The sequence below is a fragment of the Tachypleus tridentatus genome, chromosome 4, assembly GCF_004210375.1.
Source record: "Tachypleus tridentatus isolate NWPU-2018 chromosome 4, ASM421037v1, whole genome shotgun sequence".
Taxonomy (NCBI): domain Eukaryota; kingdom Metazoa; phylum Arthropoda; class Merostomata; order Xiphosura; family Limulidae; genus Tachypleus; species Tachypleus tridentatus.
In genome coordinates, this window is record NC_134828.1 from 5,754,228 (window position 1) to 5,779,779 (window position 25,552).

Below are 25,552 nucleotides of genomic sequence, written 5' to 3' on the forward strand. Positions count from 1 at the left end.
TAGTTTTAGACATGGGAAGTAACTTGTTAGGGTGTAAAGTTGTGATTTGGAAGGAATTTCCACTTGTAACAGTTGTTATTAGACTTGAAGTGATCTGAAGAATGTTAGTTTCATTTTACTTATCTAAAGAAGATTTTAACTCAGTCAGGTGAACTAAGAATAGCACTTAATAATAAAGTAAAATGTAAACTAAAGCTGTAAGGTTCTATTACAATAGGTTGTGTGAATTATGTGTCGGGTTTTTACTCTTATTAGATTTTCTAGTATAATCTATATTGATATATTGTGATGACAAATAAGTGACTAATAATTGAATAGCACAAAAATAGTTATTATTTAAGTGATGTGTTTCTTAATTATTTTTTTATACTTTACTGTAAGTTTCATGTATGTTTTAATGGAAAGTTTCTCCTGTTGAGTTTTCAAACTTACAATTTCATTTTTATAACAATGGCCTTTTATTATACTGTTATCATTAAAAGAAAAGGCTTTTTTATATTTATGGATTTTAAGATATATTTCAACATAAAGAGGACTATTATCCTTCTCAGGATGATGGATCTTCAGTTGATGTTCACATTAACCTTGGACAGGTTTCCATGCAGTCTGAGGCCCAGCTTCGACTTACGCAAGCAAATCGGATGGTCAGCCAAGCTAACCAGGCATTACAAGCTTTAGAGGTAGGCAAATTCCAATAGTTTGTAAACCTGATGGTTACCCAAGCTAACCAGGTATTAGAGGGATACCAGCAGTTTGTGTTCTCTTTATTTTTACTTATTTGATGTTTTTTAACCCTATTGACATAGGTATCTTTTACTGCTTGATACAAGATTTGTCTTGCGTTCAAATCTTTATTAAACTACTTTTTGATTATTATACCAGTTAGTTAGCATAAAATCTCAGCTAATAATATTTTAATAGTAAATAATTTATAAGTTCTTAATTCTACAAGGGAATATTTAAAAAAATTTTTAATTTTCCCTAGTGTGACACTTGAAATTGTGTGGACTTGCAAAGTATTTGTGATGGACTGCTGGTTGAAAAACATAGTTCTAGATCATGTGGGAAATTATAGAGTTTCTATCACTTTTAAATTTTTTATTATCTATCCATGTTTTCCTGTCAAGATAAACAAATAAGAGGATTTATATATTCTATAAAGATTGTTTTTATAACAATCTGTTGATTAATTTGTGTGAGAATTTCATTATTTTTTGTTGATTTTAGGGTTAACTTTTCTTAGAGTAATCTTGTAGTAACATGGAATGTCAACTTCTATCTGGATTATAATACTAGCAGGTGAAAAGCACCAAACATGTAGATGTTAAGAAACAACAGTACTAGATAAAGAATTATAAGGTAATCTGAACTAAGAAGATTGAGGAAAAATGACACTGAACCAAGATAAATAATAAACTTTGTTTTTCTTTTTGTCTGCTTCAATCTGAAGAGTGGAACCAATGGAAACGGTAGTGTCAATGATTCTCCAATGCAGACAGATGCTGAAGTTGAGCAAGATTCAAGACCCGAAGGTGAAGAAAACAGACAGAGTGACTCCACTGTTACCACTGATGTTTCTACTGCAACCTATACAGTAAGTTTGAAAAATAATTGTGGGTGTAAAAGGTTTGAGTTGGTGCTTCACTTAATTATGAATGTAATTAGGACTAGTTTATTGTGTAAAGATTAGACAGTTTTTAGGAATGAAATTTCAAATAAAATGATTCAGTTTTGTGCAGGAAAGACTGTTAAATGCTGTGCAACTTATTCATTGCTCGCTGTTCAGTGAAAAGAGATTTTTAACTGCAATAACACAAAATAAGCTGTAAAGTGTAAATAACTATGTTTAATATTACAGGTCTAGAGTAGTGGAGCAGTTCTTTAGGCTGACTTTATTAATAAAATGTATCAGTTTTGCCAAACAGGTGCCTTCATTTTTGAACTTCAGTGCTATTTATCCAGAACAATAAAATTTGTGTATAGTTAATTTCATTAGGCTTGCCTTTACCATAACAAGAGTATTCAATCCAGCTAATATTGTTGCCACTGTTTGCCCCTTCCCCCCATTAAATATTGATGGGAAAAAAAATCTCATAAAAAATGTATTTTCAAACAAAGTTTATAAATTGTTAAACAACACATACTTTATGTATAAGTTATTTGTAATAATATAGTGTATTAAAGAGTATTGGAAGTGTATGTAAACTACTGTTGTAACATTTTTAATATTTTTATCATGTAATAAAAATAAACATAAATGTAAATTGTATGTGAGGTTTATAACTGTAAAAAATATCTGAATAAACAACATAACCATGTGTTTCCTTACATGAACATAATATTGTAAACTCATAAAATGAAAGAAAGACTGGGGAAATTTCCTTGTTTTAGCCATGTTTCCAACACGTGCCAGGAAAAAACTGTCGAGTGAAACATTTGATGACACTGTGTTGGCATGGTTACTATTCCATTGTCCGTACCACTAACCAATACTGAACGTTACATGAATAACCTTCACAAACATTACAGCAAAAATAAAATATAAATGAACTGTCTCTTAGAAATAAAATATTAGTGAGCTGTCTCTTAAAAGTAAAATACTGGTAAAGCTCTAAATGGTAATTATATGTTATTGATGCAGAATTATAATTTGATTATGGGATATTTCAATAGGGAGTAGTCAGCTTAACTTTCACCTAAATAAGCTTTAGGACATTTAAGAAATCAACCATGGTTCACATGTACATTCACAAGGTAAAGGGATAGCCAGTGACCAGGAAGCAAGGAGTAGCATTGTAACACAAGTGCAGTTAAGTCTCAACAGGTTTTATAAATAAGTGATTTTTTTCTACAGTAATCAAAGATGAATTAAAATTTAGGAACCTGATTTTATATTTTCAATTAACATATCTGTTTAACCTTTATCATCATTCACCTTATGTTTGTATGTGTAAATAAATAAATAAATAAATAAATAATTATTGATTCCAGTTATTGCTAATAATTGTAATCATTTAATGTACAAGCTTTAATCTGTTATAATGTTAGATTATTAAGGAGGAAAGGAAATAAATACATTAAATGATATATACGTATGTACATATATTGTAAGTACATAGTACTTATAGTAGAAATGAGCCAAATGTAAAGTATGTGAAAGCAGGCAGGTGGTAGCAATACACTTTAGCAATATTTTTATGGAGACTGTGCTACTTACACTTTTTATTGTAAGATATTAGAAGTACAAAATGTATTAATAAAGTGCTGTATGTCATAACAGAATAAATTCATAATCTGAGGTTGGGGATTTGAATCCCTGCCACACCAAATATGTCTGTCCTTTTAGCCGTGGGGGCATTATAATGTGACAGTCAATCCTAGTATTTGTTGGTAAGAGTAGCCCAAGAGTTGGCAGTGGGTGGTGATGACTCGCTGCATTCTAGTCTAATACTGCTAAATTAGGGATGGCTAGTGCAGATAGCCCTTGTGTAGCTTTGCACGAAATTCAAAACAAATCAAACCATAAGAGAATAATTATAGCTTGCATTTTTATAATAATGAAATATGTAAAATTTCATCAGATATCATTCAAACTTGGCCCTTTAATCAATTTCTGTGTTTTGTTTGACCTTGTGTAATCCTGTGCATCTTTAAAAAGTTAGAGAGCATTGTAGGCTAATAACATTTTCTGTGATTGTAAAAAAAATGTCTGTAAAAGATGACAAATCAAGTTTTGCTGAGAGTGAAACCTGGATATTTATTACCAGACCACAGTGTCAAGATGCAGAATTTGCATGGACATTTACAGCATCATTTGACTTGTATATGAAGCTCCCATTCATGCATGTTGTAAGGACAACAGAATTTCTGGAAAGAATAACCAAAATGGATCTTGTTGCATGCTCAAATTTATTGCTTTAAGACATTGACACACCAGTTATAAACAAGAGTTGATAGGAATGGTTAGGTAGAAATATGGTTGAGTGAAAGTCTGAAAAGATGAAAATATATTTTGTTTGTCAAAGAAGTGCTTAATATCAATACTTTTAACTGGGGCACTGCCAATAAACAAACCCCCAACCAAGTTTTTCAAAGGATTCTATTTGTGAAGAATTTTGATTGATTATTGCTTCATGGAGGGTGCTAGAAACACAAAGAAAAATCTCTAGAATAAGAGTACCTTATAATTTATTGTTGGCCAAAAAGCTGATCTTGCTCGAGTATTTTTAAGATTGGCTTAAAAATTCTTTTTGAAAAGCTGGGACTGGTGATAAATTTCTTTTCAACTTACTGTTGTCAATCTTTTCTTTACTAGAGCACACAACTGGAGTGTATTCTAAAGGAAAGTGAAAGTAGAAAAAGAACCACTATAAAGTTAATGCTCTGTACTATTAAATTTAACAACAATTCCTGAAGTGACCATGTGTAAAAAGTACTTTTTGAAAATGTTCATTTTTAGATTTATAGGCAGATTATTTTGTAGTCATCTCGTTTAATTTATGTACATGTGCATAATTGTGCAGACCATAAAATTTTGAAATTGTCATTTAGTATCATGAATTTATGAAGATTAGAATTGGTTTGATCCGTTTGTGTAAGTACTGGAAGAAAACCCAATCCAGTTTCGATTTTACCATTTTCGTTGTGTTTGTTTAAAGTGTTCATTTTTTTCTTAAAGTTAAGTTTTTATATATTTAAGTCTTCCAAATAGCAGCAAGTTTATTGGATTGCAGCACTGAGTTATAAAGTGCATAACCATGAAAATATTGGATTGTTTATTAATTTTCATAGGTTTTTGTATTGTTATTATGATTGTTTAATAGGTTCCTGTATTGTTGTTATGATTGTTTAATAGGTTCCTGTATTGTTATGATTGTTTAATAGGTTTCTGTATTTGTTATAATGATTGTTTAATAGGTTTCTGTATTTGTTATAATGATTGTTTAATAGGTTTCTGTATTTGTTATAATGATTGTTTAATAGGTTTCTGTATTTGTTATAATGATTGTTTAATAGGTTTCTGTATTTGTTATAATGATTGTTTAATAGGTTTCTGTATTTGTTATAATGATTGTTTAATAGGTTCCTGTATTATTATTATGATTGTTTAATAGGTTCCTGTATTATTATTATGATTGTTTAATAGGTTCCTGTATTTGTTGTTATGATTGTTTAATAGGTTCCTGTATTGTTATTATGATTGTTTATTTAGAAAGAAAGAGACTGAATATTATCCCTGTTTGTTTACTTTTTGAAGCATCCTTTTGAAGCACACTGGTTGTTGCTTTGCAATTGAGTAACAAATTGTAGAACCATGAACTGGTGTAATAATGTGAAAGTGTTAACAAAAGTTATTGATTTTATTTTGGATCTTATGTGTTTACAGACAACAAACATCAGTACAGCACCGACTCTTTCCACCCCTGTTACTTCTGGACGACTTGGAGAAGGCATAGCCCAAGCAGCTCGGGCTGCTGCAGCAGCTGCTATGGCAGCAGCTGCTGGGGCAGTAGCAGCAGGTGCAAGAGCTGCAGCAGGTTCGTTGATGTTCACTGCATCTGGCTCTCAGTTAGGTTAGCAGCATGCTTTCTCTTTTGATGTTATGTTTCAAATATACTTAAGGTAATTAGCCAAAACAAGTCCATTAATAAAATGTATGCATATAGACCATGTACTATATATGTACAGAAGGTTTATTTCTTATGGGACACTATGAATTTGTGCATGTAGTCCTATTTGAAATTATTTAAGAATATAATGCAACAATTTATTTTATTTCTTCATAGTTAGCCAGTGAAAGATTTAGTTATTGAAACTTTGTTCTGTTAATGAGAACAAATTTGTAGTCATTTAATAATTCACTGTGATGTCAGGTAGCAAATATTGATAAACTATAAGCCTTATCTTCAGTATTATTACTGATAATAGGCTGGCAAAGAAAACCTTTAGTTAATTATTCATAGACCTTAATTGTTATAATAAAAATTATGAGAAATAACATTGAGGAATATTGTAATATAACTTGTGTTTACTTTTAATGTAAAACCTTCAGATAAGTATCTGAATTTTAATTGTTGTTGAAATTGTACTAAATCTGTGTATTGTGTATTTGTTTATGTATTGTTTACCTGCAGGGATGCCAAATACTTTGTTGTGGAAGTAGGTGCACATAAAAGTATTAGTTATATATCTTGAATTTTCTCTAATGGGTGAAAGAAAAAAATTATACTTGTAATTTAGAAGTATGAAAATAGTTGATTATATCATACGAGTTAAATTTTTGTATATTGTTAGAAAACATCAGCTTGTCAGTTGCCAGTGCTAAACTGTACAGAAAGTATAATATCAACAAATAGCATAGTAGGTTGTTGTTATTCATGGGTTTCAGGAAATACCGTAACAAGTACACATCAGAGTTCAGATGGAAGCACAACAACCACCACCACAAGTGCTTCAAGTGGAGGCCAAGATCCTACTCCTGGATCAGGTCAAAGTAGTGGAGCACCAGTTGGACCCCAGGTTGTCAGGCTTCGTAGAGAAAATCCACGAACTCAAGCTTTGTCAGTACTAGTAGAAGAGATCAACCAATTAAACCAAAGGCTTCAACCCCATCTGCAACAATATCAGCAACTCTTGCGAGATGATCCAGATCTTTCTGGCAATGTAAGTGGGACAAAATACCCTACAAGCATCTCAGAAAGATTATAATTTGTGTGTGGAAATAGTTTGAATTTTCAGTGATTTAAGATAGTCTTGCTCACAAAATATTAGGATATTTTTTATTAATGTGGAAGGAAATACTCATTGATACTGTTACCTTTGTTATAAATAAACCTGAAAAATAGTTTCGACCATGTTCCAAAGTTTGAGTAATAATAGGTAAGTTTTCAAGGTTTTGAAATAGTTCCTTAAGTTTTACAGTTACTCCTATTGTAAGATCTAATGTTTCTTTTACCTGATCAAATCAACATCATTATAGTAGGAAGTGAATGCTTTTATATCAGACAGAACTTCATGTTTTATTTTAATTGAGATGTTGTAGCTATGATATTTTACTTCATTCTATTTCAATAATTTTTTTTTTCAAAGTTCTTTGGTGAAGTTGAAGTGTTACTTATTGTTATTGTGGACATTGTGTCAGAATTGCTAAAAAAAAGTTTGCACAATAAAGAAGGGATAAATATGCAAATAGTTTTCTTTAGGTGACTTTATCCTGATGAGTCAAGGTGTTGCAGGATGACATCATTTCTTATTTAAATCAGTAGTAGAGTAGAACAAAAAATAGTACTGTTCTGCTATTAGAATTTAAAAATTACAAAATTTATTAGATTATTAGATTTTGCATAATTTCATAGTTACATAGTTGCATGTTTATTTTAACAATATTACATTTGAATTTAATAATTTTGTGTAAAAGTATTTGCTTAGTTTTAGAAGAATTGAAAATCTTTCTAAGGAATTTGGATACAAAAATAACATCTTATTTTTCATTTTTAGATCTTGGGCTTGAAATAATTTCTATAATATATGTATTACAATGAAGGAATTTCACTCTTTTTTTTTACAGCATTCTGAAGCTCAACAGACATTTAATAGGGTATCTCAAGTTCTACATTACATGAGCCATGCTTATCATGCCATGAGTGACTTGTCTGTCAGCTTTGCTCAATCTGTTCCTCGAACATTGAGAGTGAGACTCATGTCTTCTGCCATGCAACCCACGGCTGTAATTCACAGTGATAGTCCATTTCAGGTGATATTTGCGATAATGCTGTTGTATAAACTGTAAGGCCAGTTTACACTTTTACCAGTTCTTCCTATGTTATAATAATAAGAATGTTTAATGCCAAATCAAAATGTGTTGTTTTGATCCTTGTGAAGAAAAAAAACCAGAACTTTTTCACTTAGTAATTGCTATATATTTCTGTGTGCTTGTACTCTTTTAGTACAAAATTTAATCATATACAAAAACAAGTAAGTATTATTTTAATGTAACATTAAGGCCTGTCCTTATGTGTTAGGGTAATAAGTATTTTTAGAGAAAACAAACATCAGAAAGAAAAGTGACAACAGTCTGGATCTATTCAGTAAAAAACTTACTGCTCAGCAACTTTCATATCTTGCAAATAATGAGTCTACAGTTTATTTTGAACTCAACTAGTAATAGACTTAAATATTTTATTTTAATTTTTATTAAACATTATTTCTAATATAACTTTGTAAAGATTTTCAATTGTTTTTTATGTGCACTAAATAAGCAGTGTTATGTTACAGGTATTGTCTTAATAATAATAAGTTTATAATTTATTATCTGATTGAAAGGAGCAACCTATGCACTGTTGTCTTTTGCATTAAACCTTCTGACCATTTTTATAATACCTGCAGAGGATTTTATGTGCAATAACTAAGCACTGTTAAATTACAGTTAACCTGTTACATTATATAAATAAAACAAACTGAGATAACAAATGATTAAAGGTATAGTTTTTTATAAATAGGCTTTTATTTTTTCAGGCTCAAGTCAATGTTGGTATTGGTAGACCTTCAACAACAGATTCCCAGCGAACAACGACTGAGACGGCTACCACGACCTCCACTTCGTCTAGCACAACCGTAGGAATAGAACAGGTTTGTTTATCTTCTGAATTAAACTATTCTGTTTGTTGGAAACTACTAGCTAGCTGATGTTGCTATCCACGTATATTTTGTGTTAGACAAAATTTTACCAAATTGTTAGAGAATTTTCAAGAGGTTTTTCTAGTACTGTAGTAATGAAATTACTTTTATAACTTTGTTTATTCAGTACAGAAAGTTCTCTGGTAATTGGTGTCAGGACTTGTATTAATGAATTTACATTTAGGATAGAAATTGTTTCTTTTTTACATTTCTGCTGCTTAGCTTGGAAATTAATGTTACATCTAGTTTTAACAGTGTTCCTTTTTGATGGGTACCACATTAACACATGTTGTGTAAATTTCATTTTGCAAATGCTTTTTATGGCTATAAAAGACATGCCTGCAATATTTTCACATCACAGGAAACTTAGAAAGAATGAAAAGTAATAGTGTTGTTTCCTTCATTGAATGAAATATTGTGCTGCAGATTTTGATTTTATAACAGTACAGTAACCATAATCTCCAGAAATCTTGCTGCTAAGTGTATGCCAGTAGCTACAACTGCTAGAGATCTTGTTTCTAAATGTATGCCAGTAGCTACAACTGCTAGAGATCTTGCTGCTATGCTAGTAGCTATGCTTGCTGCTAGTGTAGCTAGTAGCTACAACTGCTAGAGATCTTGATGCTAAGTGTATGCCAGTAGCTATAACTCGTAGAGATCTTGCTTTTAAATGTATGCCAGTAGCTACAACTGCTAGAGATCTTGATGCTAAGTGTATGCCAGTAGCTATAACTCATAGCGATCTTGCTACTAAATGTATGCCAGTAGCTACAACTGCTAGAGATCTTGCTGCTAAGTGTATGCTAGTAGCTACAACTGCTAGAGATCTTGCTGCTAAGTGTATGCCAGTAGCTACAACTGCTAGAGATCTTGCTGCTAAGTGTATGCTAGTAGCTACAACTCGTAGAGATCATGATGCAAAGTGTATGCCAGTAGCTACAACTGCTAGAGATCTTGCTGCTAAGTGTATGCTAGTAGCTACAACTGCTAGAGATCTTGATGCTAAGTGTATGCCAGTAGCTATAACTCGTAGAGATCTTGCTTTTAAATGTATGCCAGTAGCTACAACTGCTAGAGATCTTGCTGCTAAGTGTATGCTAGTAGCTACAACTCGTAGAGATCTTGATGCTAAGTGTATGCCAGTAGCTACAACTGCTAGAGATCTTGATGCTAAGTGTATGCCAGTAGCTATAATTCGTAGAGATCTTGTTTCTAAATGTATGCCAGTAGCTATAACTCGTAGAGATCTTGATGCTAAATGTATGCCAGTAGCTAAAACTGCTAGAGATCTTGCTGCTAAGTGTATGCTAGTAGCTACAACTCGTAGAGATCTTGATGCAAAGTGTATGCCAGTAGCTACAACTGCTAGAGATCTTGCTGCTAAGTGTATGCTAGTAGCTACAACTGCTAGAGATCTTGATGCTAAGTGTATGCCAGTAGCTATAACTCGTAGCGATCTTGCTACTAAATGTATGCCAGTAGCTACAACTGCTAGAGATCTTGCTGCTAAATGTATGCTAGTAGCTACAACTGCTAGAGATCTTGATGCTAAGTGTATGCCAGTAGCTACAACTGCTAGAGATCTTGCTGCTAAGTGTATGCTAGTAGCTACAACTGCTAGAGATTTTGATGCTAAGTCTATGCCAGTAGCTACAACTGCTAGAGATCTTGCTGCTAAGTGTATGCCAGTAGCTACAACTGCTAGAGATCTTGCTGCTAAGTGTATGCCAGTAGCTACAACTGCTAGAGATCTTGCTGCTAAGTGTATGCCAGTAGCTACAACTGCTAGAGATCTTGCTGCTAAGTGTATGCCAGTAGCTACAACTGCTAGAGATCTTGCTGCTAAGTGTATGCTAGTAGCTACAACTCGTAGAGATCTTGCTTCTAAATGTATGCCAGTAGCTACAACTGCTAGAGATCTTGCTGCTAAGTGTATGCTAGTAGCTACAACTCGTAGAGATCTTGCTTCTAAATGTATGCCAGTAGCTATGATTTAAAGTTAAATCAGCTAAAAAACCATGGTTGTATAAATTAGATTTTAAAGGTAAATACTCTTAATATACTGTGGTTGTATTTTATTTTCTTGGTAATGTTTAGAGAAAATGCTTTTTTGTGTGCTAGGAACAAGCCTGTCAGTTAGTGACAAATAAAGGAACATTTTGAAATGAAACATTACACAAACACAAAAAGGAATGCAAGAGAGAACCATGAGAATTAAACGGTGTAATAAAGCTGGCAAATACAAAACAACAGTTTACATAGCAAAGAAAACGGACATACTGAGGTAATAAATGAAGGTAATTTAAAAATTTTATGAGAAGTTGAAATGTTTGCTAACACCTGAAGGACTTAACTCAATTTGAAAATTTCTTTTTTGATTGAGGTTATTTTATTGTTGTTGGAGGGAATGTGCTGTAAGGCAGATGCTTTAAAGTGATCAAGAGAGTGATCAGCTGTGTTGAAGTGCTGAACAACAGGTTTATCTTTAACCAAGATGCTACGTAATTGTTCTTGTGAGCATTCAGTGATCATCTGAATGTTGTTTTTTTTTCTATACAGATTTGGTCACAGTTGTTATTGATTATACAATGATTTAAATGTTTAGATGTACAGAATTCACAGAATTTGCTGATATAGGGCCTCTACCAAGTATTCTATGATCAGTGTAAAAGCAAGTGTTACATCAACTGTATGTACCATCTTGAGTATCAGATGATAGTTGGATGTTGTTTGGAAGTTGACTATGGATGAGTAAATCTTTAATGTTAGCATCTTATAAGAAATTAGAGGTTTGTTAGGGGACATATGACCGATGGTGTTGTAATGTGGAAGTTGTCAGGCAGTGTACGTGTTTCCTGTGTATTGAATGGATAGAATAGAAGCATAATTAGAGTGTGTTGATGGCCAATGGAAGTAGCAGTATGTTGACTGATGTAAAGCTGGAAACATGTAGTCAGAAGTTTTAAATTATTTGAGGTGTTTGTGTTATAATTGCTGATATGATTTAAGTTAAGCAATCTCTGGAAAGCTGAATTTGGACGTTTATTGTAAGTATGTTGATTATCCTTAGTATGATGAAAAAGTAGGGTAACTATGTTTCTAAAAAAAATGGAACATGTTAATATATTCACTTTTATAATCACAGTCATTACTGCAAAGCCTATTTCATCTTGTTAGCTGGGATTTGGGGATGTTTCTCTTGATATATGGGGATAAGTGGAGTGGATATATAAGTAGTTATGTGTTTGTGATGTACATATGTTGTGAGATTGCCACAAACAGTCACAGATGTTTTATGTCAAGAAATGAAATAGTTTTGGTGGATAGTAGAAGATGTGTATTGGAGTGATGAGTGAAAATATCCACTGAACTGAAGTATTGAGTTCATCATTAGCTCATGTAGCTATACCCAGAACTTTATCAATATGTTCTAAGGCAGGGAAGGTGCTTGTATGTACAGTCTTTAGTGTAAACCTTTTGCTTGTAGAATTTGTGGTCAAAATACAACTGATTCAACTAATCTTACCACTTTCAGTAGGTAGGTCTAGGGCAGCGTTCCCTTGAACGTTTTCAATCCACGTGTGGAATTAATTTTTTCACTTGCACCAGTATTAAGGGAATGTTTGAATGTCTACTACAAGTTCTTTTTTAGCACCAGTATTAAGGGAATGTCTGAATGTCTACTACAAGTTCTTTTTTACTACAAGTTCTTTTTTAGCACCAGTATTAAGGGAATGTCTGAATGTCTACTACAAGTTCTTTTTTAGCACCAGTATTAAAGGAATGTCTGAATGTCTACTACAAGTTCTTTTTTAGCACCAGTATTAAGGGAATGTCTGAATGTCTACTACAAGTTCTTTTTTAGCACCAGTATAAAGGGAATGTCTGAATGTCTACTACAAGTTTTTTTAGCACCAGTATAAAGGGAATGTCTGAATGTCTATTACAAGTTTTTTTAGGGAATGTCTGAATGTCTACTACAAGTTTTTTTAGCACCAGTATTAAGGGAATGTCTGAATGTCTACTACAAGTTCTTTTAGCACCAGTATTAAGGGAATGTCTGAATGTCTACTACAAGTTCTTTTTTAGCACCAGTATTAAGGGAATGTCTGAATGTCTACTACAAGTTCTTTTTTAGCACCAGTATTAAGGGTCTGAATGTCTGAATGTTTTTTACTACAAGTTCTTTTTACAAGTTCTTTTTTAGCACCAGTATTAAGGGAATGTCTGAATGTCTACTACAAGTTCTTTTTTAGCACCAGTATTAAGGGAATGTCTGAATGTTTACTACAAGTTCTTTTTTAGCACCAGTATTAAGGGAATGTCTGAATGTTTACTACAAGTTCTTTTTTAGCACCAGTATTAAGGGAATGTCTGAATGTCTACTACAAGTTCTTTTTTAGCAAGTGTGTATTTTTAGACCATCGACCCTGTTGAATTATTAAGCTGGTTTACAGTACTACCAGTTGGTTATTTGGGCTTTAGGCCTTTTGATTGCTAGAGTAATTAAAGCTGTCAGTCTGTTCACCATTACTGAGAATGTGCATGGTTGGAATAATGGAGTGTGTAGCACTTGATTGGTTATTGTGTTATATAGAAGGAACACTGGTTTTAGGCATCCCTTTTGTCCAGGTAATGTTTTTGGGCCTTGAGTCCATCTTTTTTTAGAATGGAGGTATACAAAGGCATTATGCTAAGTGTGAATAAAATAATAAAATCTGAGTTAAAATTAGCAGTTTTTTTGTGGCATTGTTGGTGTATTGAATATAAGTAGGGAGGTGATCTAAGATAGAATCAAGGTAACTAGAGATATGTTCAATAGAATGTGGAAACTGTGTATCAGAATGGTCTGACTTGTGTAACATAGAAAGAAGATATAATACAGAAAGCCTAGGGTATTTGACAATTAAAAGTTTAGCTTTTAATGGAAGTTCTGCAGTGGTATGGACAGTGTTATTCATTGAGAGAGTTGATGTTGCAGCATAGGATGATTAGTGTGATAGTTATTTATGAACTTTGTCAAGATAAAGTTCTTCCTTTATTCTTACAAAGAATCACTGTCCCTCCTCTGTCAGTTGTACAACTGTTTCTTCATTTTCAATAATGTTTCTAACAGATGTTGTACTTGTGTAAATTTCCTTTTGATGCTTCTTCACATAGTAATTGAGAGGAAAATATTTTGAAGATGGGGGCGTTCATATGTTGACTTGTTTCTGTAGTTAAGGAGGAAATGATTCATTAGTGTTAGTAAATGGTGTATAAATTCATTTGAAGACCTAAATGACACAAAACATGTTTGACATGGTGTTCTGTATTGAACCCATTTACATGTTTTCTAATACGGATACAATTTTGGATATTTTTTAGAATAGCACTCTGAAATAGTGATATAAATTACAAAAACTTGTTTTAAAAATCTGGTTGACCATTTAGACAGAACTTACTATATTATTCTGTTTTCCTTTTGTGTTGAATTATGAAAGAATAAAGTATTTTAAAGTTGTGTCAAACTAATTTCTGTATCAGCTTGTTCCTTACTGCATACTCATCCTCTGTTACATTAAGACCTTTAAGAAACTGCAACTGGAAGGAAACAATAAATAAAATAGTGTTAAAATTCCCATATATTTTAATATGAAGCATAAGGTTGGATTTCTCTATTATTGGAGATTAGAAAAAAAATTACAAAATAAATGGAGCTACAATTCTTTAATCTTTGGTTGATTTGTCTGTGTTTTCTCAAAAAGTTAAGTGTTGGTGTTATTTGTAAAAAAACTTATTTCAAACTAAATAGTAATGACTGATCTGGTGAACAGAGTAGATCGAATGCAGCAGTCATTTGTTTTTGACCCATCTGAATGCACCAAACAATATAATGGTTAGTGATATTATCATCATAAAACTGTTATAAGAAGTTCCTAACTGTTATTTTTAGACTTTGATGTGGGAAGGTGCAAAAGTAATCATGTGCATTGCTATTAACTTTGTACTTGTATTATTTTACTATATAACCTTCAAACCTAAGCTCTCAGAATAAGAGTCGGAAGGCTCCTTGCTTTCGAATTTAAAAGGTTTCTAAACAGCATTTTGTCATTACGTTACACAATTGGTAAAATAACTGAAAATGCTAATATAACCTTTTTTTTTTATTCCCATTGGTCAGATTTTGGTTAGTAATTTCTTAGACAATTTCATAAATTGTACTATTTGTTGATGTAAATGATAATACATTAGTAGTTGAGGAAATAATAGTTTCAAATAATAATAGTACAGTTAATAGTTTTTGAATTATATTTAAAGTGATAAATATAATGGTTTACCTTGACACATTAGATCAAACATGCAAATAGTTCATGTTTTTTTTCATGTTGTTGTTTTTTCAGACTTGTAATTTTTAGTCATTTGAATTTAGAATTATTATTTTCTGAAAACAAACTACAATGCTGTGTAATTTTAACAGTTCTTGGCTGCAAAAATCCTGGAGTCATTGCTCTGTATTTGACAATTGTACACAAGTTTGTTTTAGAAATCATATTGATCACTTAATTGTAAGTGTAAGATTCTTTTTTCACTTGTCCTTAAACCATGAAAGAATACTGCTTCTGAAACAAAGTCATGGTCAGTCTGGAAGTGCTACTGTTGAGAAGAGCAGTAGAAATGGTCAAGTGAATTATTAGATTGGTAACAGGGTTGATGCTTTGTTCTGATGATGTTCTGTCAGTGATTGAATTATTACATTTATTTGGAAGAGCTTTTCCAACTGGTACAAGTTTGCAGACATTTTTTGGAGAACATTTGGAAGGGGACTTTTTTTTTTTTTTGACATGATTGCAAATAGTTTGTTATAAGCCATACAATTAATTAATATTGCTGTTGTTTACAATTAATGTCTTTGTTTTTATCCTTTTCACTTTAGAACCATAATCCCACTAGTACTGTTACAACAACTTCCAGTACCCCAACATCAGGCATTCCTCTTCTGACTACTCAAAGTCCAGTTGTTTTCATGGAAGTAGGCCCTCATGCTATCACAATAGATAGTATTTCTGCTGCAGTGGTCAGTGGACCTGAGAGAGGAACTAGAAACACTAGTACAACCAGTGTCAATGAAAATGGTAATTATAAGATCTTTAAGGTTTATGTATGTATGAGTTATTTAAAAATATTATTGTAAAATTTATAATAAAGTATTTTGGTTTTTTTTTCAGTTGCACATTTTCTCTCCTCTCCTTCACAAGATGCAATTTTTATCATTTGTGTAGCATTTAGGATTTCACATCATTCATGCTTTTATGTAAGAATTGTAGTATAAGTATTAATTCCATTCGTGTGTACTGGGGTCCAGAGACAAGACATGATACATAACAAGCAAAGGTACCTTTCTCCAGGTACCTTTGAAATGTGAGTGATAGTGTAATTAATTCCCAACAGTTTGTAGAATATCTTGCTTGTGAAATAACATTTAGCATCAATATTATTCATGTCTGTTCTCGCATGATTTCAAAAATGAATGTTGAGCTTTATCTGCACGTGCAGTTTTTCAAGTAGAAGACAGACGAATGCTCGGACAAATGCCATGGCTCTTAACATATACAAGATAGAATGTTGGCAAATATCTGTGAGCTAAATGTGTAGGGTACTTTGTTTAAATTTTTACTGCTGTTTGGAATTGATATACTGCTTCAGTATTTGTGTAGAATATAGTAACTATTTAAAAAGCTACCTCTGAGAAGATACAAAAAGTAATTAAACAGTGTCATACAGTAACCATGTATTCATTAGGATTTGTTGGCAGCTTTAACAAATGTGAACCTTGTTTTCTGTGTCTATATAATATTTATTTGTTTTATTGAAAATATCTAGGCATTTTTGTATTGATTTGATATATTAAGGTAAATTAACCATTCATTTTTTGTCAAGTGTTAGAATTTTTTAACATAAAATTTCACAGTTCATTTCTCATAAGGCAGTTAACTTTGATATATTTGATGTAATATAACAGCTATATTTTTATGCTTTTATCATGTCTTGCACTACTTCTACACCAGTTATAAATTTAAAATATTTTTCTGTTGTAATTATGATTCAAAACAACATGTATTTCTTCAGTGGTATTGCCATTTTGAGCATGTCTAATTTATTAGCAATGTTTAAGAAGTTTTAAGAACTGTAATTATATTTTGATTGTTGCAGAGACCATGTTATTAGCTCATTCTCTTAAGCACAAAAGGGGTTCATAGCAAATGTTACATTCGTTACTACTTTTCTAGAAAATGGTTAGTTTATGCAAATTTTAAAATAAAGATCTTAGTGTTGATCTTTTTACAAAGAAATGTGTAGTATTTTATCTAACTGATCAAGAAAAATATTTTTCTCTACTCTTATGTATCACACAAGTGTTATTATGTACAGTGCTGAATAAATTTGAATTTGTGTACTTGTGTGCTGGTAGTTAGGTTATTAGATGTTAAATCTGATTGTTTAATGTTTTAAGCCTCAAGAGTTTAAACTTATATAATTGTTTGTTTGACTGCAGAGCGTGATAACACTCACACAACTACAACCACATCAGGGTCTACTGGTACTCGATCGTCCCCAAATTTTGGTAATGGGGGACATTTTCGCACCATTCCTCAAATGGCTATGCCTTTCCAAAGTGGATTTGATCCTTGCTTACCATGCAACTCTCGATGGGCCATGACCCGTCCTGGAACCAGGGGTGCTCGAACACCACGAGGTGCAAGGAATGGTAGTCAGACAAGGGTAGAATTTGTTCTTTAGTATACCTAAGAAATAAGAAAAGTTTGGAATTTAAATGTGATTGAGAAGTGAATAAAACATTCACTTTTTTCATGTATTAATTGTGTGTTTTATTTTAAACATATAGAATCTGCTGTCTATCTCTAGCTTTTGCAGTGAAAACTGTAAAGTGAAAATCATATTGTAGAATAGCTTTTGAGTGACTTTTCTATTTGTTTTACTTAAGAATAACATTTCCTCAAAATTTGAAACCCTATCTTAATCTCTCTCTGGTCATTGCAATGCAACATTTATTTCTTTTCATTTACCTTTGGAGACTGATGGATTGGATAATTACTATCACTATTAATAGGTAACAAACATAGAAAGAAACAATTGAACTACTGAATTATAAGTGAAATAAAAAACAGTTTGAAAATAAAATGTTTAATGACATGAAACAGGATAATGTATCATTCTGAAAAAATGTATCTTACCCTCTTTCATGTACAGTTATCTCAGTCTTTCTGTCCTCTAAGTATTTCTAAAAATATGCCAAATTCAGCACACCAGTCTGTATATCCCATCAATTTCATACCAATTTTTAACATGTATATATCATGTGACTATTCTCCACCAATAATATTACACCAGGTATATTGGTGCAGCTAGCTCCCTCTTTTATTTATACTCAGTTCTCACTTTTTTAGTTGGCACAATATTATATATTTTAGATTTGTTTCACACACGACTGCTGTTTATGATTGTGCTTCTCTGCCATTTGAAATTTTTTCAACAGTTTTACTGTATTTGCATTCAATTTCAACAATTAGATATATATTTTTGCTTTTGTTTCTTGTTACCAAATTACAATTGATCTCAGTACAAATTCATGATTTAATGTATTGACTACAAAAATTCTAGTAAAAGTTGAAAATGTTACTGGCACACGGAATCAGGCTGTACAATATTTACAGAGGAGGTACAGGCCTTAAACTCTTTCAGTATAGGGTCAGTCTATATGACTGCCCACTTGAGATCTTTGCTTTCATTTAAAATCTGTATAAATTTAAGTCTTCTGACTTTGAATATAGTATGTGTATGCTCACAAAATTTGGCAATATTTTATTTAATATTATAAGTCTTTAACATCCAAAAAACTGTTTTTAGTGAAGTATTTGTAATAAAGATTGGTCCATAAATATATTGCATATTTTTTTGGATTACTCCATTTGCACATAAATTTTCATGTTAAGAAATATTTTTCTTTATCTAAAATATCTCAAACTTCCTTTGTGTAATCAAATGTTTTTTTCAGTAAAACTCGTTAGTTTGTGTTATTTTCTCTAACTCAAAACGGTAATTGTAAAACTGAACAATTTTGTAATCACTAAAAACAATATCAAAATTAATATGAATTACTGTTTTTTATTTCTATAATGACTTCATATTATAATTAAAACCATATTTGTTTATCATAATTATTTCAAGTGTGTAACAGTATATATCTATTTATAATTACATTTTTCTATTTTTTTTTATTACCCTTTGAATCGTGTCTATTTGCACCATTATAAGCTGTTATTTAATTTTATTTCTGTTTATTTTCATTCTATATTTATATAAATCAGTTAACAATTCTTATAACTATTATGAACTTCACACAAAACTAAACCTGACACAAACAGCTCTAGGTTATGATTGGGTAGTTCACAAGGCCAACTCATATCAAACATCTGGTTTACATGACATCAACATTTGAGTTTGTGTGTTTCATCACACTTATTAAACATAACCCTTATTTCTCCTAAAGACAAACAGTTAACTATTTGAAAGTGCTTGAGTTTAGGATCTTGTTTTTGAAAGTATTACAACTTTTGTAGGTGATCTTGTGTACTAACTATTTAAACTGAATTCACTGGGTTTTTATGTACATTTCTTTAACCCTATTGCTACGAATATCCTTTACTGCACGACACAAGGTTTTAGTGGTTATATTCAAAATTTTATTAAACTAATTTTTGTTTGTTATATCAATTAGAATAACATAACATATTAGTTAATATTTCATATTTTAATATTGTACAAGTTTTAAAGTTCATAATTCTACAAGGCAATATTAAAAAACATCCTAAATTTCCCTAGTGTGACACGTGCGACACACTTTCTCTTAGCATGTTATCATCCTTATTTTATCAACCACCTCTCAAAAAAGTACAAAATTAAATATAGATTACTCTTAATAAAATTCATTGCTGAGATAAACCATATTTTTTATAAGCTCTAGTTTTGTTTGATTACAGAGTTATCAACTAGAAAACTATAGACCCTCCTGCCACACCAAACTGTTAACATCCTGTCTTTCAGAATCTGTTAATGGTTCTTTTTTACATTTAATTATATATTACCTGTAACCATTAAAAAATTAAGGATTTCTTCTCTCAGATAATGTATTGTACCAACATTGGTTCCATGAGAAAGTTAATGACTAGCTTGGATTAATTTGTAACAACTTTTGTTGTGTAATTAGAAAGCTACAAATATTTTGAGAGGTAAGGGAATTTGTCTTATTTTTGCATGTTATTAGTCTATATTGTTTGGTGCATTATTTAATGGAATAAAAATTAAGTTCATTACTATAATTACTAAAATATTTAGGATTAACTTCAACATTTGAGAGCAAGAAAAAATAAAATTAGATAAGTATTTTATTTCTTGTTTTTAATGTATACTCTATATGTATAATTATAAAAGTAACTAAAATGTAAAAATAGGCATCCTTTAAGGTTAGTTAAGATTAGGTTAGGTAATGTTTCATGAGGCACATATGTGGGTAGCTGAGTTGCATTTGTCCAAGTGATTTAAAGCTTATGTTATCAATAGTAGTTAGATAAGGTTTAAAGGGTAATAAAACAGTAAAATTTAAGTATAAACAGACCTATACTGTTATAAACTAGAGCAACTTGGGTTCAAGAATGAAGTTTTATGTAACAATTTGAAGTTTAGAAAGAAAAGAGGTTATTTAAAAATTTTGGGGGGCTACAAGGTGATTCAAATTGACAGATTCTATCTTGAGATAGGATAGATAAAATAAACTATAAAGTTTTACTGAAAAACATTTGAAATGCATTTATGACATCTTAGGGATTACACAAAAGAAATCAGATTTTTGAGATGAGAAAGTATTTTTAATTTTAGTATGAAAATTACTTTGCACATGGACTATTCAAAACAAATACTTAATATATTCTTGGACAAATGTTTTATTTCATTTTATTAAAAATACTTCACAAAAAGCATAATATTTTGTATGTTAAAGATTTATAATATTAACTGAAGATTGCACATTTTGCAAAGATATACACACTGTGTTGAAAATTAGAAATATTAAACCTATAAAGACTTTAAACAAGTACAAAGAGGTCATTCAAATCTACTAAAAACATATTGAGAGAGTTAAAATATAGTGAAGGCTTACTTTCCTCTAGCATGTTGGAGAAAGAATATACTAACAGATGAATCTGGAAGAACAATTTGCTGTGATATTTAGATGTTTCAATGATTTTATTTAAATTGTTTCTTGTAAGGTTTCCACTGGTAGTTCATCAGGACAGACAAGGCAAGGAGATGAGCACCTCCATCAGTTCCTTGGAGGATTAATGAATTCTGTTTTTAGTCAGCCTTCCTTCCACAGCCGTGGTGAGTTTTTACTTTGAACCTGAATATTAAAATAATTTGTCAATATTATATTTTAATAGTCTGCATACAAACACTCTTTACCAAAAACTATATAATTTGTGGTATATTTTGAATATAAAAATATTTGTATTCTTCAGTGAAATATGTTAAATGATAACTAGTTACCACCATTGACATCAGTAATCTATAACTGCAACATCATGTGTATTAACGATTGTTGTGAACAGTAATTACTACACAAATTATGTTGTTAAGCTTTCATGTAATCTAAATATTTCTCACTCTTTTAATAAGTAGTTCATTATAGAAGTCTTTTAGTCAGTAAGTAAAATTTCATGATGCTGTTTATGAATACCTATTTTGTCAGTAGCTTATTAAATGTAAACCAGATATTTTTCTGGAAACTAATAATGTTTAATTACCAATAATATTAATTAGTAAAACTGAAACATGGTGGTAATTTCCCAACTTCCAGTAGTATCTACTTGTATTCCAGGTGTTTTTATTTCTAGAGTGAGTCTAGTGTGTGGATGGTAAACCAAGGGCTCATAATTTATAACTTATCACAGCAAAAGCATGTTTAGCAATTTGGGAACAGAGAATACATTACAAGAGTGAAGAAAAAATCCCACTATTTGTTTAAACAAATACTTGAAGAGATGGCAGTGGATGCTGTTGAGTTGTCTTCTCTCTAGTTTGTCAGCTCAGAATTTGAGATTCCAATATTCAGATATCTTGTACAGTTTGGATGAAGATTTTAAACTGATTTTGAATAGAACTTAAGATATTTATCAAACTGGTTTATGCTAAAAATTTTAGTTTTTATGTCTTATGGGTTCCAGGTTTTTTTGTTCAAAAAGTTAATGGTATTAGAAACAATACCAATTATGATGAACCAATTATTCCTCTTCCCCTATAGAAACAAATTAATAATGGTGAATGTTTATTTATGAAGAGGTCATGCAGTGTTACTGTTTTGAGGAAACTTCAATAATGTAACTATCTTTAAAAAAAAGAAAAAAAAAAGAAAAAAAGAGTCAAATAATACTGAACTACCAGGACCATTACTATTTTGGTGATTATAAAACAGTTCCAACCATCACCATGTGTGATATAAATTTTTAGTCTGTGATTTAAATAAACGCACACAGTTTCATTCAGAAAACTGATAGTGTAATCCTTGGTTATTTTGCAGATGGACCACCACCCACAGGTCAAGCCTCTACTAGTCAGTCAGGATTTACGGTATTTTCATCAGGAAGTAGTCCTGCTGGTCCTCAAGGATTTCACATTTATACGAGTGGCTCCCAAGGAATGCATGTTGGGCCTCCTATGGCACAGCTTTTGGAACATTTCTATAGACAAATTCCTAATACAAATCAGGTATACTGAAATAATGTAATTTTGTATTAGGCACAGATAGGAAAATATTAACTGTAACATCATTTAAAATCTATAACTTGTATTCATATATTAAATTAAAAAAAAATAATTGTAAATCATATGTCCAATAACATCACTACTTTGGGAAGGTAGACATTTTTGTATTCTCAACTTGTGTATAACGTTTTTTTTTTCTCTTTGATGCATTTTCATTCTTAAATGGTACCCCTCAGTGTGAATTCCTGTACATGTGAGGGGACCTTCCAGGGAAGGTTTTGTTCTTTCAGTTTACCTCCTTTGGGATCTAAACATCCATCCATGTGTTTGCTATGCACGGTGACCAGTGAAGGGGAGGAGAGGATCCTGGTGGTTGAGGGGTTCAACCCTAACACATTACTTTGGCCTTGAATTCCTGTGACTTGGTCCACTTGGGCTAGGGTCATCCAAGTACCAGTGTTGGATGTTCTCAACAGGTGTTGTGGACATTGAACCTGATGCTGGTGTATAGTGCTCACAAAACCCTGGGATTGCTGCAGTGCCTTTGTTTGGCATTGTGGTGCATCCCCTTGTAGGGCTTCATGGTGGATAGGGTCAGTGGGCACTGAAATATTCTTCTTTTATTATGGATCCTCCAAATAAAAGCTTAAACAAAATAGTGAAAACACAGTCCATAAGTAAACGACCATGTCTTGTAGATTCTGAGCAGCAATCTTCAACATTTGTAACACCTGTACCTCATTTCTTATACTATGTTCTCTTTCAGACAAACCTTTAGGACAAATGTTTCCCTTTTTTATTCAGAAGGGACTAGAGGGACTTGCTGGCTCTCCAAAGTCAGTCAGAAAGCTTCGCTCCAGTAACATATTGGCTGAAGCATCCACATCTCAACACAGTGAACTTCTCTTGCATTCAAAGGCAATTGGGAATATACCTATTAAGGTTACGCCTCATGCTACTTTGAACTCATCACGAGGAGTTACTGTTGAGGGATTTGAAGAACATCCATGAGTCAGAGATTCTCACTGGTTTCTCCACCCAAGGAGTTTCTGCAGTGAGGTGTATCTCCACTTGCAAAGATAGAATTATGATGTCAACCAGTGTCTTCATTTTAATGTTTACATCATCACAACCACTGGTCACCATCAAGGTAGGTTATCTTAATTGCAAGGTACAGCCACATATTCCAAATCCTCTCAGGTGTTTCCAGTGCCAGCAGTTCAGTCACCTAAAGATATCATGCCATGGTTCCTTGATGTGTGTTCATTGCAGTGGCAAGGACCACAATGCCTGTGAGTGTGAAACAGATTCTCATTGCATCAATTGCAATGGCTTTCATCCATCTTACTTTCGTTCTTGCCCTAAATGGTTGGAAGAAAGAGTTGCAGCTTTTGAAGACGATTTAAAACATTACTTACCCTGAGGCTCGAAAGTTGCTATCCACCACTTCATCTCGGGCTTGTGCTGCTGCACTTCATTCCACTATTACAGTGGGAGTGCAGACAGATCTCTCTGTGCCTGCAGAAGAATTGTTCTCAAACCAAATGAAAGGTCTTTTGACCTCCATGGTTAAAAAAGTTGATGAATTAACTTTAACACCCATCTCTGTCCCTAAAATACATTCCAACAAATCCCAAGATCCACTTCCTTTGGTTCTGTGTATGGGCATTTCTTAGGGTACACCTTCTCCTGCCTCAAGATGCAAAACGATCAATCATTCATGTTCTCAGTCACTGGAATCCACTTCTAACAACAAAGACCTGCCCAATGAACCTGGGGCAGGATCCATGGAGGTTGACAGACCTCCTTCAAATAAAGACAATAAAGAATAAAGACGTGGCCGTAAACAGAAGGGCTCTACATCCAATTTGCCTACACATAAATAAAAATGGCCACCTTGATATAATGGAACTGTCGAGGTTCACATTCTAATCTGGATGGTATCAAAACACTTATTGCTTCCTACCATCCTGTTTGTCTTTCCTTTCAGGAAACATTTCTGAAATCTGCTGATACAGTCACATTTCAGCAGTTTTCTGTGTACAGAAATGTCAGGTTGTGTCATGGACAAGTGCATGGAGTGGTGGCACTGTTGGTTGATCAGTTATGTACCCACCCTGTCTTTGCCACTTGACACACCCTTGGAGGCCATAGCCATCCATGTTTCTTTGGGTCGTACCATTACTGTTTGTTTACTCTACTTGTTGCCTGGATAGACCTATGATCAATCAAACCTTGATGCTCTCATTGAACAGTTGCTGTCTCCCTTTTTAATCCTGGGGGACTTTAATGGACATCATTCCCTCTGGGAAGGTACTGATATTGATGGAAGTTGCTCTGTAGAGCGTATGCTCTCTGATCACAACCTTTCTCTTTTCAAAAGTGGTTCTTATTTTCATGCACCTAGTCAGTCCTTTACTGCTAGTGATCTCTCAATTTGCTCCTTTTCACTGTTCTCCCACTTTCATGGAGGGTTGACAATAACCCATGTGGTTGTTATCATTTTCCTATAATTTTGAGAAAGACTGGCCGTGGTTGATGCCACCTGACTCAGATCAAGCAAACTTGGCCCTTTTCACTGCTTTCACAGATCTTGACCCTCCCATTGTTTGTTAAGCCATCCATAGATGACTGTGTGGCAGCAGTAACTGATTTTATTGTACAGGTGTATTCTTAAAACCTCAACATGTTTTCCTTAACATCCTTGTCTGTGGTGGAATCCTGCCTGCCACATGGCACGGAAGGCTCAAAAATGGGCCTGGGATACTTTTAGGTATCCCACACTCTCGAACTTTCCAGCAGGCCCATGCACATGATCAGTGGGTAAGATGTCAAAGCCAGAAAAAAAACTCTTGGATTACATTCACAACCAGCATATCTTCTATCACCAGTTTCAAAATCATATGGGACAAGATTCAAAAGGTCAGTGGGCGATATAATTCTGTCCCCCTCTTGATCTTCCTCTCTGATGGCTAGGAAGTAGCTGATACCCGGAGCATTTCCGATACTGTAGGTGAAAGCTTTTGCTGGGTATTTAGCACTTCTGTTTCATCCTCCA

The 25,552-nt window shown here is 32.5% G+C and overlaps 1 protein-coding gene across 8 annotated transcripts in view; it reads left to right on the plus strand.

The window, feature by feature from the left end:
• Positions 1–25,552, plus strand: part of LOC143248491 (large proline-rich protein BAG6) — an 84,928-nt gene that overhangs the window by 24,761 nt on the left and 34,615 nt on the right. For 2 of the 8 annotated variants that reach the window (XM_076496903.1, XM_076496902.1), the window contains exons 7-16: positions 552–680; positions 1,451–1,594; positions 5,387–5,537; positions 6,389–6,663; positions 7,568–7,753; positions 8,515–8,628; positions 15,593–15,791; positions 17,213–17,439; positions 21,003–21,114; positions 22,310–22,497. In XM_076496903.1, coding sequence (XP_076353018.1) covers positions 552–680; positions 1,451–1,594; positions 5,387–5,537; positions 6,389–6,663; positions 7,568–7,753; positions 8,515–8,628; positions 15,593–15,791; positions 17,213–17,439; positions 21,003–21,114; positions 22,310–22,497 — 1,725 coding nt within the window. Of the gene's footprint in view, positions 1–551; positions 681–1,450; positions 1,595–5,386; positions 5,574–6,388; positions 6,664–7,567; positions 7,754–8,514; positions 8,629–15,592; positions 15,792–17,212; positions 17,440–21,002; positions 21,115–22,309; positions 22,498–25,552 lie in introns of all 8 variants that reach the window. The other 6 variants (XM_076496908.1, XM_076496907.1, XM_076496901.1 and 3 more) reach the window with 3 other exon arrangements.